The sequence below is a fragment of the Trichomycterus rosablanca genome, chromosome 6 (genome assembly GCF_030014385.1).
Source record: "Trichomycterus rosablanca isolate fTriRos1 chromosome 6, fTriRos1.hap1, whole genome shotgun sequence".
Classification (NCBI taxonomy): Eukaryota; Metazoa; Chordata; class Actinopteri; order Siluriformes; family Trichomycteridae; genus Trichomycterus; species Trichomycterus rosablanca.
Window position 1 is genome coordinate 13365907 of NC_085993.1, and position 21846 is coordinate 13387752.

Below are 21846 nucleotides of genomic sequence, written 5' to 3' on the forward strand. Positions count from 1 at the left end.
ATTTAGGTGTGTGGAGCTGGTGCAGTCATGTTGAAACAGACTGATGGCTGTAATAATAAAGCTCTATATAAGAACTGATGATAAATCACAGAACTGTTGCTTGTTTTGACCATTCCTTAAATGCTGTAAGGCCCTTTCCAAGCAGTTTGAGGTCTGTGTGTAGGTAATGTGGTGTGTGTGTGTGTGTACATTAGGGAAGCCTCAGGGCGCTAGGATCCAGGAGGGAGGAGGGATGGAGGGTGGAGGTGGAGGGAGGGTTCAGTTCTGCTTCCCGCCTCATCACTGCTGCTGCTGCTGCTGAAAAAAGAAAAAGTAGCAGATTCCTGTATGAGCTGGTGCGCTTCACTTCTCAACTTCCTGCACGGAGCTGCACGCTCGCCTTTATTACCAACATCTAGTTCTGTTTATACACGCCGACATGAACAGTTTTCAGTCCGATTAATGCTGACTGAGCGGAATATTCTGAAAGAGGAGCAGAAGTGTGATTGCGGGATGCGCGACATGTCCCATCAAATCTCCTGCTCTGCGCTTGCAGCCCTAAACTGCTCGTTTGCGCTGAAATTCACTTAAAGCTGCTCGCTGGTTCCAGGCGCCGTTTTTCGCTTCGATCTGACTGAATTTGCTCGGCTGTTTGGTTGGCACGGACATGAGGAGTGTAAGATCTCCGCTCCTGTACGGGCTCCCGGGCTGGACTCTGTTCCTGCTCCTCATCCAGTCATCGGTCATCAGCTCGCACCCCGGTAAGTACCTGCTACACCCTGCACCCCCCCCTGCACCCCCTAATATCAGTCTATCTGCTCCCAGCACAAAGTTCCACAACACTTGTTCTTCTTCCTCAAGAGCTATGTCAGGATTAGAGTTTGCGTAATTTACCCTATATATTCATTTTTATTTTTTAATTTAAATAACTACTTTATCCTGATCGGGGTCACAGTGGGGACGCAGCAGTACACCCTAACCTATTCCATTTAGTTATTCGTGTATTTGTTAAAGTAGATTAAGGCAGCTAATCCACCTCCTGCAGCTTTTTGAGAGGTGGAAGGAAACCCAAACACACACAGGACCAAATTTACAACAAGCAAAACAGTGAACAAAACCATTAATAAGCATGCTAAGGATAATAATAAGGTATATATTAAAGGTATTTATATATATTTATATATATATATATATATATATATTCAGTTCAGAATATATATGTCTATATATATATATATATATACACTTTTTAATATACATATATATATATATATATACAGTTCAGAATATATATGTCTATATATGTATATATATATATATATATATATATATATATATTTATACACACACACTCACACACATATATATATATATTCTAAACTGCATGTGTGTTATATATATATAACATTATATATATTATATATATGTTTATATATACAAATATACAGTTTAGAATACATATATACATATATATATATATATATATATATATATATATATATATATATATATATATAAATGTATATACACCGATCAAGCATAACATTATCAAGCATAACATTATAATATTGTGTTGGTCCCCCTTTTGCAGCCCCATAAGCAACAAACTGTGATGCACTGTGTAATCTGACACCTTTCTATCAGAACCAGCATTAACTTCTTCAGCAATTTGAGCTACAGTAGCTCGTCTGTTGAATCGGACCACACGGGCCAGCCTTCGCTCCCCACGTGCATTAATGAGCCTTGGTTGCCCATGACCCTGTCACCGGTTTACCACTGTTCTTTTCTTGGACCAGTTTTGATAGATACTGACCACTGCAGACCGGGAACACCCCACAAGAGGTGCAGTTTTGGAGATGCTCTGACCCAGTCATCTAGCCATCACAATTTGGCCCTTGTCAAACTCTCTCAAATTCTTACGCTTGTTCATTTTTCCTGCTTCTAACACTTCAACTTTGAGGATAAAATGTTCACTTGCTGCCTAATATATCCCACCCACTAACAGGTGCCGTGATGAAGAGATAATCAGTGTTCTTCACTTCACTTGTCAGTGGTCATAATGTTATGTCTAAATATATATATATGACTGTATATATGACAGTGGTTTAATAATTTATTATCAGCATACTTGTAGACAATAAAATATCTGTTTGCTATTTTAATGGGGAGGGATGCACCTGTGACTGTGCAATCTGATTAAAATTAAAATGCAACGTCTATTTGTCAACACAAACACTGACAGCTCATGTTAGTTTTATATGACTACTCATACAATTATTCATTCACTCTTTCATTTGTTTATTCATTCAATGACCAACTAATGCTGGTCAGGTAACAGTGGCTGCAAGACAGGAATGAACCCTGGATAGGGGGTCAATCCATCTTGGAGCAACACAAATGCACAGCTTAACTCATGCGCACACACCTAAGAGCAATTTAGAGCAGTCACTCTACCATCTGCATGCCTTTTGGAAGTTGGTAGAAAACTAGAGTACTCTGAGAAAGCCCATGCTGACACAGTTACAACATGCAAAACTCTTCACGGACAGTGACTGAAAGCAAAAAATACACCCAAGTCTCGAGGACTCATGTTGCTTTTTAGTACCCACACTTAGCTGTGCCACCGTGCTGTTCCTTTCCATGGTTAGATAGAGAGTGGGTGACAGTCATGGCCAGGGTTTTGTCTATGCATGGCTAATTCAACTCTGACAGTGTAAGCTTGTGTCCAGGACTGTAGGTGTTAATTAGGTGTTGTTTGTTTGTGTGGTTAGTATTTCAGGAGCAAATCATGCAAAATGGAAAACACCATGTTTTTTTATTGAATTAGCTTTATTCTGATCAGGGTAATGATGTTCCTGGAACTTTGGGCAGAAGCACTGGTTGCAACTGTAAAAAATATCATTCACCTGGACAGCGCACCAGTTCATTGTGGCTTTGCACAGTGACTCATTCACTCACTCACTTGTCTATTCACTTACTTATACCTATAGACCCAAGTATAAAACCACCCACATGGCAAAAACAATAAAAAAACTCACAGACGGGCAGTATGTGCAAGTAAGGTCTGAACCCAGGTTAATGAAGCTGTGCACTGTTTACACAGCATGATATGTCTGCTCTACACTGATCAGCCATAACATTAAAACCACCTCCTTGTTTTTACACTCCTTGTCCATTTTATCAGCTCCACTTACCATATAGAAGCACTTTGTAGTTCTACAATTACTGCCTGTAGTCCATCTGTTTCTCTGCATGCTTCGTTAGCCCGCTTTCATGCTGTTCTTCAATGGTCAGTACTCTCCTAGGACCACTACAGAGCAGGTATTATTTGGGTGGTGGATCATTCTCAGCACTGCAGTGACACAGACATGGTGGTGGTGTGTTAGTGTGTGTTGTGCTGGTATGAGTGGATCAGACACAGCAGCGCTGCTGGAGTTTTTAAATACCGTGTCCACTCACTGTCCACTCTGACACTCCTACCTAGTTGGCCCACCTTGTAGATGTAAAGTCAGAGACGGTCGCTCATCTATTGCTGCTGTTTGAGTTGGTCATCTTCTAGACCTTCATCAGTGGTCACAGGACACTGCCCACAGGGCGCTGTTGGTTGGATATTTTTGGTTGGTGGACTAGTCTAAGTCCAGCAGTGACAGTGAGGTGTTTAAAAACTCCAGCGCTGCTGTGTCTTATCCACTCATACCAGCACAACACACCTCACTGTCACTGCTGGACACTGCTGCACTTTTAAACACCTCACTGTCACTGCTGGACTTAGACTAGTCCACCAACCAAAAATATCCAACCAACAGCGCCCTGTGGGCAGCGTCCTGTGACCACTGTTGAAGGTCTAGAAGATGACCAACTCAAACAGCAGCAATAGATGAGCTATCGTCTCTGACTTTACATCTACAAGGTGGACCAACTAGGTAGGAGTGTCAGAGTGGACAGTGAGTGGACATGGTATTTAAAAACTCCAGAAGCGCTGCTGTGTCTGATCCACTCATACCAGCACAACACACACTAACACACCACCACCATGTCATTGTCACTGCAGTGCTGAGAATGATCCACCACCTAAATAATACCTGCTCTGTGGTGGTCCTGTGGGGGTCCTGATCATTAAAGAACAGGGTGAAAGCAGGCTAAAAAGGTATGTAGAGAAACAGATGGACTACAGTCAGTAATTGTAGAACTACAAAATGCTTCTATATGGTAAGTGGAGCTGAAAAAATAGACAGTAAGTGTAGAAACAAGGAGGTGGTCTTAATGTTATGGCTGATCGGTGTATGTCTGCATGGTGTCTGCTTTGTTTGAAGTGTCCAGTGTGAGACCGTATATAAAACATGGAAAATTGCAGCAGCAAAAAGAAACAGTCCGTGCAGTTTAGTGCCAGGAACAAATGACACTTTACAGGATAGTTAATAAATGCTCAAAAGCACAACGGAATAAATGACATTTACAGGATAGTTATTAAAGGCCAAAAAATACAACCACAACACTAATCACAGAATTAAATAATACATCTATGACCCAGTCTCAACAAAGACTGTACAGTGCACATTACAAAGCTGGAATTTCTGACAGAACTGTTATTGGAAAACATTTTGTATTAAAGGGTGATGTGCAAAGGCACATGACTTGGTTGAAGAAGCACAAAAAAAAACTTCTGATATATAATTAACATTACGTTTTTAGTCTCCCGTCTTATTACGTTTAGAGGACAGTCACCAACCAACAAATATGAGGAGAATTTTACAGGATCAGATCTACCCTATGGTTCAAACACTCTTCCCTGATGATTGGTTCTATATTCCAGGATTGTGATCTAAAAGTGACTAGGATGAAATGAAGGTGATCACATTCTTTATTCCTCAATAATCCAACATCATAAACTATTCAGGTTTTGTATGAGAGCCTTTCAGATAGTAAAGCTACCCTGGAGTCAAATATTTGCTGGACCCCTGTTATATTGTTCACATTACCATATTGTTTCTGTTATTTCGTCCATCCTCTATACACTGACCAGGCATAACAATATGACCACTGACAGGTGAAGTGAATAACACTGATTATGGCTATATGTTAGTGGGTGGGATATATTCGGCAGCAAGTGAACATTTTATCCTCAATGTTGATGTGTTAGAAGCATGAAAAATTGGCAAGCGTGAGGATTTGAGCGAGTTTGACAAGGACCAAATTGTGATGGCTAGACGATTGGGTCAGAGCATCTCCAAAACTGCACCTCTTGTGGGGTGTTCCCGGTCTGCAGTGGTCAGTATTTATTAAAAGTGCTCCAAGGAAGAAACAGTGGTAAACCGGTATTAGGGTCATGAGCGGCATTGCAGTGAAGGCTGGCCCGTGTGGTCCGATCCAACAGACGAGCTACTGTAGCTCAGATTGCTAAAGAAGTTAATGCTGGTTCTGATAGAAAGGTGTCAGAATACACAGTGCATCACAGTTTGTTGCGTATGGGGCAGCAAAAGGGAGACCAACACAATTTTAGGAAGGTGGTCATAATGTTATGTCTGATTGTTGTATATATCAAGTTATATTTATAATACTGAATTGATTGTGTGTTCGTGGCCTGACTAGCTGGACCAGAGACAGCTCTCTACCATGAAAGATTAAATCATTGGAGACTAACACAAAATACTGCTGTACTCAATTATTCATTTGTTTCTAAAAATAGCTGAACACCAGTTTAGCATCCTGACAAGATACAAAGTTGAAGGATTAAATTTTCATGATCTGATCTCATTTATATAAAAAAAAACCCTAAATGTAAAAAATAGATATAGATTTGGTCTGAAAATTTGACGTTGTTTTAAAGGACAATTTGAAAGCCGTCATGCCATCAATAAGGTGGATTACTGTATGACCTCTGTAATTTGTTTTTAAGGATATTGCCTATCTGGTAACACCACTGACACGGAATCTTTGGAGGAGTTTTAATTAAAATTAGGGCTGTCGAAGTTAACGCGATAATAACGCATTAACGCGACCTCAATTTAACGCGATTAAAAAAATTAGTGCCATTAACGCAAATTCTAGTTCATGTTGACACTTGACTGGTAGAACAAACGTTTTAATGTCAGACTGGCCACCGTTTTTCATTTGCGGTTTGTTAACATAATGTAACCGATCGTGGTAGTGATGCACTTGCATAATAAAGAAATAAATACACGCTATATTCACAAGTTGTCGGGAGCAGAACACTTTATTACACTTAATTAACTTCTTCTTCTGTACCGAATACCGGAAAGCTGAGTCGAGCACGTTAGTTCATGAACTATGGAAGCCCCAAAGGGTCAAAACACACTCACTTCGTGTAGAAACGTCCATCAAACCATCGTCCAACAACCACAGACAAGTCTGATACAATAACTACACCTTATCCCACCTAAAGCACCGCTGATCTACAATGTTTGCTGATGGAGAAATTCTAACCTACAATCTGACATTTACTGCCTAGTATGTGAGTGAATAAACTCCCTTACAGTTTTCTCTTGTCCCAGCAGTTTTTAACATCAGTACATTTAGCATAAAATGTGTTCACCATTTTAATTGTAACATTTCACTTAAAAATCCTTGTTTTCTATAACATTTACACAGATTTTTTTTAATGCGATTAATCGCGATTAACTATATGAAATTCTGAGATTAATCGCGATATAGTTATCTTTTATAACAAAATAATTAAATATAAATGTATCTTATAGCATATTTTAACTTATATTAAGCATTTTTTGCATAGATCGAGTTTTTCATGAGTTTCTCATCATTATTCAGCACTCTTGATGCATTTACAGCTGTGTTGGGTAGAATCGTCACCAATATTTTTTGGCTGGTTGTTAGTAACATAAATTGAGCGGCAATATTTCAAAAGCACAATAAAATAGTCGTTAAAGCAATGTGATCAACGCAAGCACCTTAAAAAGACATCTTATAGATACTGTATTTAAGCTCGGAAAAGCTGTTCGTATCTTATCAGCTGATTTACTGAACTGCTAGCATCTAGTGCTGGGCAGTATGACGGTACATTTGGTATACCGTCTTAAATTCCTCATACTGTATGGATTTTTCAAATACTGCCATACCGTAGCACAGTTAAAACAACAGCTGTTTGGGTTCAGTAGGCAGCAAATCATATAATATTGTTTGCCACAAACAGCGTTATCGAGTGTTGTGCAAATTAGATACAGTGAGTCGAGAAAGAAGCTTTTAGAGCAGTTGTGGGCAAACTACGGGCCACGGGCCACTTGTTTAGTCTGGCCCGCTGAGTATTTTCAAAATTGTCCTAAAACCACATTCATTTCACCTTTTCCCTGCCATACCCTGCGTTTCAATGGATTCCACTAGACGGCGCACACCAAACACTACCGACCTTTGCTAAGGCCGAGTCTATCTGGTCTACACATAGATATTCATTCGTCACATTTGCCATTGCACTGAGCCCTACTACCCCTCTGGAGTCGACTATCACGCCAGCGTGATCTAACCACTTGGATGGTTTAAAACGTCACACATAAACCATTAACTTATGTCGAAAGTGCTGCTTTTAACGCTGAATTGGTTTTGTTTAGACGGCAATACACCAAGTAGAAACAAAGATAAAAATAATAAAAAATACATTAAAAAATGACATTCACACATGTGTAAACGTGCACTTTGGGTGACCAACAACACTGTTCCCACTGAAACTGAATAAGGTAGGTGGGCAATCTTTACTTCTTAGATTTCACATGAGTTTCACATGTAATTTATATTAGTTCCAAACCCCCACCCCCATATCCACTTGGCCCATCTGTCAATTTTTAAAACCCATTGTGGGCCACCCATTGCGAACCTACAGTGCATAAAGGGAGTAAAATTGTTTCCTGAGTTGGCTTCATTTCCCCTCAAAAATAAATCTACCATTCATTTTTTAAATGTGTCTCATTTGTATAGTTTACTTGTCATAACATACTGTGTAGAAGGTGAATAAAATGATTTCTGATGTAAGCATGTGTAAATTAGTAATAATAATAGTAAACTGATTAATGGAGAACCGATCAGTAAGTTATAGTTGGATTAATGCTGCTGGTTAAAAAGAACATGAATCGATTTTAAGCAGCAACAGGTTGATGTTTGATTTGAGAGCAAGGCTGCAGATATCACATTCATCAGCCCTGTAGAAAGAGCTAGTGTTGTGTTGAAATCTGTCTCAGCAGTAATTCAACACCCTTGGTGCACATGCACAAATTCACTACAGCTTGTTTTACCCAATAATAAGTACTGTATATGTAATTTCACTATACAGCCTTATTGTCCAGTATAAAGGTAGAAAACTACTGGTTATGTTAAATAAAATGGTTTTAATAACATTCAGCTTTTCCAGCTGAATTTCAATGGTTGGATTAGTCTGTTCATTTGTAATACTAACTACTAGCTACAAACTTTAATTCATTTTCATGTTTTACCATTGCATTTACTGTTCATAGTTGTGGTGGGTCCAGTTGTTTGGAATCATTGGCTGAATGCAGGATGCTAATCCACCGCAAGTCCTTGGTCACCCTCTCAGACATAGCCAACATAGCCAATCATGTCTCTACATGGATGCCTGACCGGCTGATAGCAAAACTAGGGATTTGAGCACTGGATCTGAGCAGTAGTGGGTTAGTGCAGTTAACTGCTGTCCCACCAGAGTGCTGCTATGAACTTAACTTATTAAAAATCTACATTCTGAAAACTAGCTCTGGGTGTAATATTTATGTTCATGTTACTTGTCTACATGATTACATGATACTCAGTGTTATTATTTCAGTGGCTCACTTTAAGCTATTTAACCATAAAGTAATGAAGTTAACCATGAAGTATAAACAGTCATTAATGGGTTAAAACATTCTGGAAAATTTGCTTCCTTGGTGTGAATGCAATGTGACTACCATGTTTAGCTAATCAACGCTTGCTCTGAATTGATGATTTATATTAATAATTATAATTACTGATAGAACAATGTTCAGTTGGCATAATAGTGGCTAGGAATTGAATAACTCTCTACCAGACCTTCCCAAATAAGCTTTACTTGCTGTAGATTCTGGGAGGTGGGGATTTATTTATGCGCATGGACAAGAACTTAAATTAAGAAGTAAAAGAATTGCTGGAAGCAGAATTGTAACCAGAACAGCTTCAATGTCGTAAGTGTCCGTTTAGATTTGTATGTGTTTATTTAGCGTGATTAATTGGCTGTGTAGTAGGCTTACTTTTTAGCTTACCAGTCAATACTTTGTCTAACTCCTCGTTTACTTCATTATTATTCCTTAGGGTTAGTGGACAGTTTTGTTCTGTGCATCGATTGCATTTGGAACTGTTTTTTTTTTTATATAAATCTATCGTAAACACTTTACTCTCCACTGAGGAATAGATAGATAGACACATAGATATATAGAAAGATAGATACATAGTTTTAGCAGTAAATAAACTTAAAAAGTCACTCACAGTAAAGATAAACCGGAGCAGCGCGCGTGTGTGTGTGTGTGTTTGTGCCTTTAGAAGAGACGCTTTGTTCACTGTATCGCTATAAGTGATTCATTGATTCATGAGTTGATTCGTTTTTATGTGAAGCGTAAGTTTCTCTTCTCAGTTATCTCTCCGTGTTTACTGTTATTAATTAAATGTCGTGGTTTTAAATAAACACCAGCTACTACAGAACATTTTGTGTGACTCTCTTACATTAAAAAGCTTCATTAAAAAGCTTAATTAAACTGCTATTACCACAGATCTGTAACCGAGTCAGACTCGTTCCGTCTAAGGAGCTAAAAGTTTTCTAAAAGTTCAGCAGATGATCCTGAACTAACGAATTTGGTAATGAATAAACTTTTGCCTCGGATTGGCTCTGTAACGTCTTCTGTTCTCATCTACATCACAAGTAAGAACCGCTTACGATTTACCAAAGTGAACCAGGAGTTTATATAACGTGCTGATAGAATCGACTCAGATGTGACCGGGTTGAATTATCTTTTTAAAGTAAATATTACAATCAGCAAAATTACATCGTAAGAGCTTTCACGATGGTTTCTGTACGATGGTTGATGAATGGTGATGTGATGGTTGGTGCTTCGTAGCTCAAAGTCTGGATCAATCCACTGAGCTGTTAACTTAACATGGTCTTTATATATCACACGATCGGATCGGCTACTTTTAGGAAATATCGCCGATCGCCGATAGCATATTTTGATTAAAAATCGGCCGATACCGATTCGTAGCCGATCGATCGTCCCATCTCTATACATAATAGATAGATAATACACAGATCAGGCATAACATTATAACCACCTTCCTAATATTGTGTTGATCCCCCTTTTGCTGCCAAAACAGCCCTGACCCATCGAGACATGGACTCCACTAGACCCCTGAAGGTGTGTTGTGGTATCTGGCACCAAGATGGTAGCAGCAGATCCTTTAACTCCTGTAAGTTATGAGGTGGGGCCTCCAAGGATCGGACTTGTTTGTCCAGCACATCCCACAGTTGCTCGATTGGATTGAGATCTGGGATATTTGGAGGCCAAGTCAACACCTCAAACTCATTGTTGTGCTTCTCAAACCATTCCTGAACCATTTTTGCTTTGTGGCAGGGCGCATTATCCTGCTGAAAGAGAATACCGTGTCCATGAAAGAGCATGGGCACCCAGACTGGTCAGCCACAGCATCTTTATGCTGCCTGACAGCCACACACGCAACAAACTGTGATGCACTGTGTATTCTGACACCTGTCTATCAGAACCAGCATTAACTTACAACATTAGCTACAGTAGCTCGTCTGTTGAAACGGACCACTCGGGCCAGCCTTCGCTCCCCTAACATATCCCACCCACTAACGGGGTCCGTGATGAAGAGATAATCAGTGTTATTCACTTCACCTGTCGGTGGTCATGATATTATGCCTGGTCTGTGTATACTAAACTGTTGTGAAGTGTTCTGTGCAGTAGATATTAACAGGAGTGTAATGTAGGCTTAAACAGAGAGCCAAATCATGCTCCATGAGTCTATCCTGATAGTAGCTCAGTGTTCAATGATGTCCCGAACCAGTGAAGTGTTATACAGCATGATCGCTGCTGGTACAAACGATCTCCTGTACCGTTCCTTATTACAGCGGAGTTAAACGAGTTTTAGGTGTTTCAGAACAGATTTGCATTGCACACCTGACCCCAGCACTATTAATAAATTAATTAATTAACAAGCTGATGATCAGGTGTCCACATACTACTGTGTAGTGTAGCTGAGTGTAGATCATTGTTGTTGGGTTTCACTTGTTGTATTAAGCTCTGATGGCTTTATTAGAAGGCTGATGAATGCTCAGGATAAAAGGCCCTGTCATATAAGGACACACTAGGTGAGACTTGGCAGTCACTCTGCTCTTGATAGATGTGATTCATCAGCCTTTTTTCCTTTCCTGTCAAATCTTACCTATACTCTCTATTGTCTTATTAAACACACAGGAAGGAATTTTAGAAATAGATAGTGTAAAAATATCACAAAGTGAGTGTTGTTCTCTCAATATCGACAGCCAGAGCACTAAAGCCATACCCAAAATACTTTCCTGTATTAAATAGAATCTACCGACCATTAAATTAAGAAAACAAAGCATGTTTTATTAAACCTAAAATATTAAAAGGGACAGTGGGACAGTGGTACAGTGGGACAGTGGTACAGTGGGACAGTGGTAGCCTAGTGGGTAGAGCTTTGGGCTATCAACCGGAAAATTGGCGGTTCAAATCCAGGCTCTGCTATGCAGCCACTGTTGGGTCCTTTAGCAAGTCCCTTAACCCTGTCTGCTTCAGGGGCGCCGTACGATGGCTGACCCTGCACTCTGACCCCAGCTTCCAAACAAGCTGGGATATGCGAAGAAAGAATTTCATTGTACTGTACAACTGTATATGTATAAATGACAAATAAAGTATATCTTCTATCTTCTTCTTCTATTAAAACACCGGGTGAGGCGCCCAGGTGGCGCAGCTGTATATTCCGCCTGCACACTAGCACCGAGTTTCTGAACTCCTCAGTTCGGAACTCGCTGTTGCCTCTGGTCGGCTGGGCACCATCTAGCGGGCATAACTAGCAGTGCCTGCAGCAGATACTAATTGGCCACCGTATCTGCAGTGTGGGGGCCGGACTATGTGTGTGTGGGTGGGTCTTCATACGCTGTGTAAGGACACTGATTGGCGGAAGAGACGCCTGTGCAGAATGCAGGGGCGAGAAGAGGAGGCCTGTGCACGTGGCGGAAGAGGCGTGTACAGCGACGTGCTCTCCTTGGATGCAATCTGGTATCTCTGGTAGCAGTGGAAGACAAAATTGAGTGCACTAAATCTGGAGGAAAATGGGGAGAAAATGAATAAAAAAAAAAAAACACAGGGTGAAAATAGTACTCATATAACAAATTTCATTTCCCTGACGTTGCAGCAGCAAGTTTCCTAATTTCTAATAAAGTGCAGAATTAATCCCTATATTCTATTTACATTTGCTGTATTTACCAGATGCTTTTATTTAAAGTGACTTCCAGTTATCAATGAATAAATTTTAAGCTCAGTGGCCCAACAGTGGCAACAATAGGGCTTGAACCGGCAACCTCATGATTACTACTCCAGTACCCTCACCATTGAGCTACCACTGTCCCTGTTCCCAAAAAGCATTAATTAAATCCCCAAACATATCCACAGGGGTCAAAGCAAGTAAGTCCCTGCATTCCCTTACATGGCAAACAAGTCTAATTGTCTTACAAGGGACACATCACACATCAAACCCCTAAAATTCTCACAACTGTCAAGAGCAAAAAAGTCCCCGAATTTTAAACACTTGGGGTCGAGTGTACAAAGTAATGCAAATTGTGGTATAGAGGTGAATAAAAGAGTGCAGACAGGGTGGAGTGGTTGGCGTAGAGTAGCAGGAGTGATTTGTGATAAAATGGTATCTGCCAAAGTTAAAAGGAAAGTTTATAAGTCAGTAGTGAGACCTGCTATGAAATGTGGCTTGGAGGCAGTGGCACTGACTAAAAGACAGGAGACCGAGCTTAACGTGGCAGAGATGAAGATGCTGATTCTCATTGGGTGTGACGAAAATGGACATGATTAGGAAGCAGGTTATTAGAGGAGCAGTGCAGGTAGGATAGGAAGACCAGATTGAGATGGTTTGGGCATGTGCAGTTTAGAGGAGGGATGGGAGTTTGGTGCTGAGGGGTGAGAGCCATCAGGCAGGAGGAGGAGGTTTATGGATGCGGTGAGGGAGGACATGCAGATGGTCGGGGTGACAGAGGAGGATGTTCAGGATAGGGCAAGATGGAGACGGATGATCCACTGTGGCGACCTCTAATAGGAACAGATGAAACAAGAGGAAGAAAAATAGTAAGTGCACAGCATGTTTTTGAATTGGTTTTTGTAGCAATGCACTTGCCACATTGGGACAGGCAGACCTAGGGAGAACATACCAAACCTTTTAATAATGTTATTTAGAGGTGAGGCTTGAACCCAGATTCTTAGGACCCTGGTTGCTTTTTGCACCAACTCATATCCAATTACACGATTGCATTACGCTTCCTCTCTACTGATGCTGATCTCGACTTCCGATTGAGGAGAGCGAGACTGACACGCGCCCCCTCCGACATGTGTGCAGTAGCCGACTGCATCTTTTCTCCTGCACGAGTCGAGTTCATATGCGGATCAGCTTTGTGTGCGGAGAGCCACACCCTCATCAATGCATTATTCCTCGACTCTGTGCAGGTGCCATCAACCAGCCAGAAGAGGTCATAATTGCATAAATTATGAGGTCCCTATTCAGCTCCCCACCCTGTATGAACAACAGCCAATTGTTGTTTACGTAGCAGCCCAACCAGAGTTTCGAAACGACAAGTTCGAAATGTCAGCTCTGGTGTGACCGTGCCTGCATTTTAAATGTAGACAAATAATTGTAATTTTTTGAATTGGGACAGAATCAAGACTTTACATTTTCTGTGGTGCACAGCTTTAATTTTTGCACAAGCGTAACAGCCACAAATTATCTAAATTTAATCACAAAAGGCAATTTAAACATTGCTATTCTTCATAGCAGCACAGCACAGTTTACTGCATTTTATTATAAGAGGCACAACAACAAATGTCTTTTTTTTCTTACAATGCACACGGTGATCAAGCAGTGACCTTGTATTCTCCCTAAAGGACATAATCAATCATTCCTTAATTCTGTGATGATTTGACGTTATTACCCTTGTATTGACATTCATACAGTGATGAACTGGCTTTATGCTGGCAGTTTTAACAAAAGTGAATTCTACAAACAAAGAGTCATTTATTTTTTACATTGCTGTGAAAAAAAACATTTATGTGGATGGATATATTAAAAATATAATAAATGTGCCGCTAGCACACCAGAGCTGGGATCTCAAATACATCGATCGAATCTCAGCTCTGCCATCCGGCTGGGCTGAGCATCCACATGAACAACGATTGACCTGTTGTTCATATAGGGGTGGGGTATTTTGCTGGATAGGGACTCTGATGCGACTGCGACCTCTGCGGGCTGATTGATGGCGCCTGTACAGAGGCAGGGAAAGAGTATAGATCAGGGTGTGTCTCTCCGTACACAAGGCTGATTCGCATATATGCACTCGCCTAGTGTGGGTGAGAAAATGCATACGGCTGCTGCACACATGTCAGAGGGGGCGTGGGTTAGCTTCGATCTCCTCAAATCAGAGCGGGGGTCGGCATCAGTGGAGAGGAAGCATGACGCAATCTGGCAATTGGACACGCTAAATAAAGTATATATACAGGTCCTTCTCAAAAAATTAGCATATTGTGATAAAGTTCATTATTTTCCATAATGTAATGATAAAAATTAAACTTTCATATATTTTAGATTCATTGCACACCAACTGAAATATTTCAGGTCTTTTATTGTTTTAATACTGATGATTTTGGCATACAGCTCATGAAAACCCAAATCTCAAAAAATTAGCATATTTCATCCGACCAATAAAAGAAAAGTGTTTTTAATACAAAAAAAGTCAACCTTCAAATAATTATGTTCAGTTATGCACTCAATACTTGGTCGGGAATCCTTTTCCAGAAATGACTGCTTCAATGCGGCGTGGCATGGAGGCAATCAGCCTGTGGCACTGCTGAGGTGTTATGGAGGCCCAGGATGCTTCGATAGCGGCCTTAAGCTCATCCAGAGTGTTGGGTCTTGTGTCTCTCAACTTTCTCTTCACAATATCCCACAGATTCTCTATGGGGTTCAGGTCAGGAGAGTTGGCAGGCCAATTGAGCGCAGTAATACCATGGTCAGTAAACCATTCACCAGTGGTTTTGGCACTGTGAGCAGGTGCCAGGTCGTGCTGAAAAATGAAATCTTCATCTCCATAAAGCTTTTCAGCAGATGGAAGCATGAAGTGCTCCAAAATCTCCTGATAGCTAGCTGCATTGACCCTGCCCTTGATAAAACACAGTGGACCAACACCAGCAGCTGACATGGCACCCCAGACCATCACTGACTGTGGGTACTTGACACTGGACTTCAGGCATTTTGGCATTTCCTTCTCCCCAGTCTTCCTCCAGACTCTGGCACCTTGATTTCCGAAAACAGTACTTTGGACCACTGAGCAACAGTCCAGTGCTGCTTCTCTGTAGCCCAGGTCAGGCGCTTCTGCCGCTGTTTCTGGTTCAAAAGTGGCTTGACCTGGGGAATGCGGCACCTGTAGCCCATTTCCTGCACACGCCTGTGCACGGTGGCTCTGGATGTTTCTACTCCAGACTCAGTCCACTGCTTCCGCAGGTCCCCCAAGGTCTGGAATCGGCCCTTCTCCACAATCTTCCTCAGGGTCCGGTCACCTCTTCTCGTTGTGCAGCGTTTTCTGCCACACTTTTTCCTTCCCACAGACTTCCCACTGAGGTGCCTTGATACAGCACTCTGGGAACAGCCTATTCGTTCAGAAATTTCTTTCTGTGTCTTACCCTCTTGCTTGAGGGTGTCAATGATGGCCTTCTGGACAGCAGTCAGGTCGGCAGTCTTACCCATGATTGCAGTTTTGAGTAATGAACCAGGCTGGGAGTTTTTAAAAGCCTCAGGAATCTTTTGCAGGTGTTTAGAGTTAATTCGTTGATTCAGATGATTAGGTTAATAGCTCGTTTAGAGAACCTTTTCATGATATGCTAATTTTTTGAGATAGGAATTTTGGGTTTTCATGAGCTGTATGCCAAAATCATCAGTTTTAAAACAATAAAAGACCTGAAATATTTCAGTTGGTGTGCAATGAATCTAAAATATATGAAAGTTTAATTTGTATCATTACATTATGGAAAATAATGAACTTTATCACAATATGCTAATTTTTTGAGAAGGACCTGTATATATATATAATAAATGTTATATTCTTATTTATTATAAACTGTATCCAACTGTATCCAGTGGTTTGGTCAATATTTCCCAAATGTACACAGTGTTCTCCCATTGTGTGAAGCTGCTGTGGACATTAATATAGCAGCTCATATTGCATCCGAATTTCCTCTCCACTGGCAGTTCCTCATACCCGTCAGTAGAAATGGCTGTATGGAGAATTAGCTCAGGCTCTAACAGTCATGAGAGCAGTGGTCGAGCTGTTATTTCTGTTGGTCAGTGCTGGTTATGGATGAGCTGACTGGGTTTAAACACATTAAGGCTTTTTAAAGGCAATTGCAGACTGTTTGGCCAGGAGTGGCTACTGTGTACTAAAGAGCACAATGCAGCTCTGCATGACCTCGGCCTTTTACCATCGACTCATCAAAGCGGCACAGAAACATAAAATAGCAAACGCAATAATTTAGCTCAGGAAGGGCTGGGATTTCCTATTCTGTAATACTGTTAGGGTTTGAATTTAATTATGTGGTCGGAGGCGGTTGCTGGGATGTGATTTCAGTAATTATGTGTTGAGGTGGACTGTGTGCATTCGATATTTACTAATGATTACAAACACATACCATTGTGTGATGATGTTTTTGTTTTAATGCAGAATTGCCAGCACATGTACGAGGGATTTTCAAAAAGTTTCCGCACTTTTATATTTTGGTTGGAGACGGTGAGGGCGGGAGGAGAAGTAATTGGTGGTGTCTGAGAGAGTATCGAATGGGCTAAAAGGAATGGGCTAACAGGACAAGAGGGGTGGACAGACACGCAGAGATGCTGTTTAACAAAGTTTAATAATAACAAAACAAGACAGAACAGTACACAAGACAAGACCAGACACAAACACACGACCTATGCTAAATGCTAATGCTAATATAATCACACATGAACCATGCTAAAGCTAAACTAAATGCTATGCTTACTGCTAACACTAATCACTAAACACATGAAACATAAAACCTAAACAATCCTAAACCCTAAGCTCCACTTACCATATAGAAGCACTTTGTAGTTCTACAATTACTGACTGTAGTCCATCTGTTTCTCTACATACTGTTTTAGCCTGCTTTCACCTTGTTCTTCAATGGTCAGGACCACTACAGAGCAGGTATTATTTGGGTGGTGGGTCATTCACTGACATGGTGGTGGTGTGTTAGTGTGTGTTGTGCTGGTATGAGTGGATAAGACACAGCAAGGCTGATGGAGTTTTTTTAAACATCTCTTTGTCACTGCTGGACTGAGAATAGTCCACCAACCAAAAACATCCAGCCAACAGCGCCCCGTGGGCAGTGTCCTGTTACCACTGATGAACTCAAACAGCAGCAATAGTTGAGCGATCGTCTCTGACTTTACGTCTACAAGGTGGACCAACTAGGTAGAAGTGTTTAGTATTTAAAATACAGTATTTAAAAACTCCAGCAGCGCTGCTGTGTCTGATCCACTCATACCAGCACAACACACACTAACACACCACCACCATGTCAGTGTCACTGCAGTGCTGAGAATGATCCACCACCTAAATAATACCCGCTCTGTAGTGGTCCTGTGGGGGTCCTGGCCATTAAAGAACAGGGTGAAAGCAGGTTAAAAATGTATGTAGAGAAACAGATGGACTACAGTCAGTAATTGTAGAACTACAAAGTGCTTCTATGTGGTAAGTGGAGCTGATAAAATGGACAGTGAGTGTAGAAACAAGGAGGTGGTTTTAATGTTATGGCTGATCGGTTTATATTTTCTGAATGTATACAGTGTCGTTCTGCTGTGTGAAGCTGCTGTGGACGTTAATATAGCAGCTCATACTTCATCCGAATTTTCTCTCCACTGGCAGTTCCACTCCTCTCTAAAAATGGCTGTATGGAGAATTAGTTCAGGCTCTAACAGTCCCACAGCATAGTCAAGCATTCATGTCTAAAACAATTATCCCGATACGTTTGTAAGATCCAGGTTGGACTGATTTGTGTCTAGGTTCATGAATGATGTGGCAGGAAGATCTATGTTGGGCATATACTTGCCCCCACATTTGTGTGTAAGTGGGTGTGACAGCAGTTGCATTTGCATTAATGTTGTGTGGATCCAGTAGAAGCCAGAGATCACAGTTCACTGTACTGACTGACTGACTCTCAGCTTCTCTGTCAAACAGACATGAAGGTCTGCTGGAAGCTCCAGCCTGACACAACCAAATCCATTAAGAGCCTGTCAAAAGACGCTGGTTTTTAATGCTTTACCTTGCCCTTCCTTCTCCTCAGCAGCACTCCCACTTTCCACTAATGAGCACTCTTCTACAAGGTGATTGAATGGTCGTCTATGTAATGAAATCAGAAAGGAATTCTTTCTCCTTCTCCTTTTCCAATCTGTCTATCCTGCATAGCTTGACCTGCATAAAAGAGTCTGTAAATCGTTTAATTGAAAGCAGAGAGTGAAAAATCAATACAAAGGAAGCATTAAACCTAATGGAATGCGGTGATCCAGATCTATATTTCATATCCACAAGATGGGTGTGACTGTTACACATGTCATTGGCTCACTTTACTCCGGCTTTATGGAAGATTTTTTATTTCTTTCTTTAAAGTGCTTTAGCTGTTATTATAGGGTGAAGTGTTTTGGCTGCCCAACTGTTAGAACTGAGCACATTTCATTGGGTTAGTAATGCTTTACCTGACCTTCCAAGTAGTGTGGACCAGATGCAGGACAGTACTTCACAATACAGTAATTTATAATACAATACAATATGATACAATAAAAACTAAAGTAAGATGTAATATCATGAATCATAATAATTATACTAATAATTGTCAGTAATCAAACCTATAATCATATAATCATATATATATATATATATATATATATATATATATATATATATATATATATATACTGAGCAACCATAACATTAAAACCATCTCCTTGTTTCTACACTCACTGTCCATTTTATCAGCTCCACTTACTATATAGAAGCACTTTGTTGTTCTACAATTACTGACTGTAGTCCATCTGTTTCCCTGCATGCTTTGTTATCCCCCTTTCATGCTGTTCTTCAATGGTCAGAACCCCCACAGGACCACCACAGAGTAGGTATTGTTTGGGTGGTGGATCATTCTTAGCCTTGCAGTGACACTGACATGGTGGTGGTGTGTTAGTGTGTGTTGTGCTGGTATGAGTGGATCAGACACAGCAGCACTGCTGAAGTTTTTAAACACCTCACTGTCACTGCTGGACTAAGAATAGTCCACCAACCAAAAATATCCAGCCAACATCGCCCCGTGGGCAGCGTCCTGTGACCACTGATGAAGGTCTAGAAGATGACCAACTCAAACAGCAGCAATAGATGAGCGATCGTCTCTTGACTTCACATCTACAAGGTGGACCAACCAGGTAGGAGTGTCCAATAGAGTGGACAGTTAGTGGACACGGTATTTAAAAACTCCAGCAGCGCTGCTGTGTCTGATCCACTCATACCAGCACAACACACACTAACACACCACCACCATGTCAGTGTCACTGCAGTGCTGAGAATCATCCACCACCTAAATAATTTCTACTCTGGTGGTCCTGGGAGAGTCCTGACCATTGAAGAACAGCATGAAAGGGGGCTAACAAAGCATGCAGAGAAACATATGCACACATGCCTATTAATAATAATAATAATAATAATAATATTATTATTTATTACTATAAATTATTATTATTAGTAGTAGTTGTAGTAGTGTTATTATTATTAATAATTATTAATTACAATAATAATTATTATTGTTGTTGTTAATAATAATATTTATTTGATTATTAATAGACACCATTAAAATGTAAAGCACTTATATTGGTAAAACATTTTTACAGTTCCATTGATCTTAGTAGCAGACACATAAAGTCTGGTTCCTAAAAGATCAATTTATCCAGCCTGGTTGCACTGGTGCAATTTGTTGTATTTATTACACAGGTTATAGTTAAAGCTTCATCTGTCAAACTTGGAACATGCTGTGGCTGTATAATGGCCAATTATCTGCATCAGCGAGCCATTTACCAAATATGCATAAATCCTAGTTTGACATTTTGCCTCGTTTTACTGTCTGTTATTAACTAGCATAAAATTAACAGTTTCTCATAAATAAACCATTAAATAAATAAATAAATCAGAACTAGTTAATTACATGTTCTTTTACAGCTCTGCCCTTATTTAAAATACCAGAATTGTCTGTCAAATTAGCGCTCTACACAGGGTGTTGTTAGTACTTTACTTTATAGAAGCGTAATTAGTCTTGTAGCAGCCTAACATGCTAGCTAGCTTGCTAATTTGCAGTTTCATTGTTAAGGTACATGATTGAATGGTCATTACTTAATATTATAAGAATGGCTGTAATTTTATATAGGTAATGTAGACATAAAGCACACAGGCTGAAAAGTACCTACAAATTAGCATAGTATAACATTAGCATAACAGCTAATGCATAGCATAACAGTAGGTAGAGCTTTGGGCTAACAATTGGAAGGTTGTGTTGAATCTCTGCTAAGCGGCCACTGTTTACTGGGTTATGTGATTAAAGAATGTATTTTAACTATGACAAATATATCCTAGATTTTTGTAATTTAAATTGTTTTAACCTGAGACTAAATTTACATCATTAAAATGTTTACATACACGTCTAAGGTACAAGTATGTCATGCAGTCCTGAAATTCGATTTGTTCTGTTTTAAATCTGAATAACTGGAACACATGTACAAATTCAATTTTTTTTATATGATTATAAATAAGGCCCTACCTAATTCACGGCCATGAAAATCACGTAATGGGCTGTGAAATGAGCTGTTTCTCATGCTGTGAAATTTAAAATTTAAAACGGTTTGTGTTTAGCTAATTAACGTTTTTCATTCACGTAGCATTCAAGCATTGGTTAAAAAAATACAGGTCTGCCATGAATGAGAAACTGTTCAAACGAGTGACACCTTCCACAGTCAAGCAAGCTTTATGGCAAATATATTAGATGCATTTGCAGAAGGAAGACTAGAAACACATACACTGACCAAAAGTATTTGCACACCTAACCATGAGCTTGTTGGACAGTTCATTTTTAGCACAAACTCTATTAAAATATACTGACCTCTATGTAACTCTTTTAGCAAGACTTTAAATTAGTCTGTGGGAATTTATGCCCATTTAGTCAAAGGAGCATTTGTATGGCTGGGCACTAATGTTGGTCAAGACAGACTTAATTGAGTTCCAAATTCATTCAGGCCACGCTCAGGGGCACAGTAATGCTGGAACAGGAAAGGGCCTTCCGTAAGCTGTTGCTGCAAAGTTGGAAGCGTATAATTTTCTTTATGTAACTGATTTATTACACCTGTTAGCAATAGTTGTGGCTGAAACAGCAATGAATTAAAAAAATAGAAGGGGTGTCCCAATACTACATTTTTAAATTTGTCTGATTTGTCTGTCAGGATGTGATTGACTAAAGATTATGTTATTTGTTTAGT

At 40.1% G+C, this 21846-nt stretch overlaps 1 protein-coding gene across 1 annotated transcript in view; it reads left to right on the forward strand.

Annotated features, from left to right (window-relative positions):
- Window positions 1–617: 617 nt before the first annotated feature.
- ca16b (carbonic anhydrase XVI b) overlaps window positions 618–21846 on the forward strand; it is a 200720-nt gene continuing 179491 nt past the window's right edge. The window contains 1 exon segment of the mRNA XM_062997440.1: window positions 618–740. Within this exon segment, the coding sequence (XP_062853510.1) occupies window positions 647–740 (94 nt within the window). The 5' untranslated portion in view covers window positions 618–646.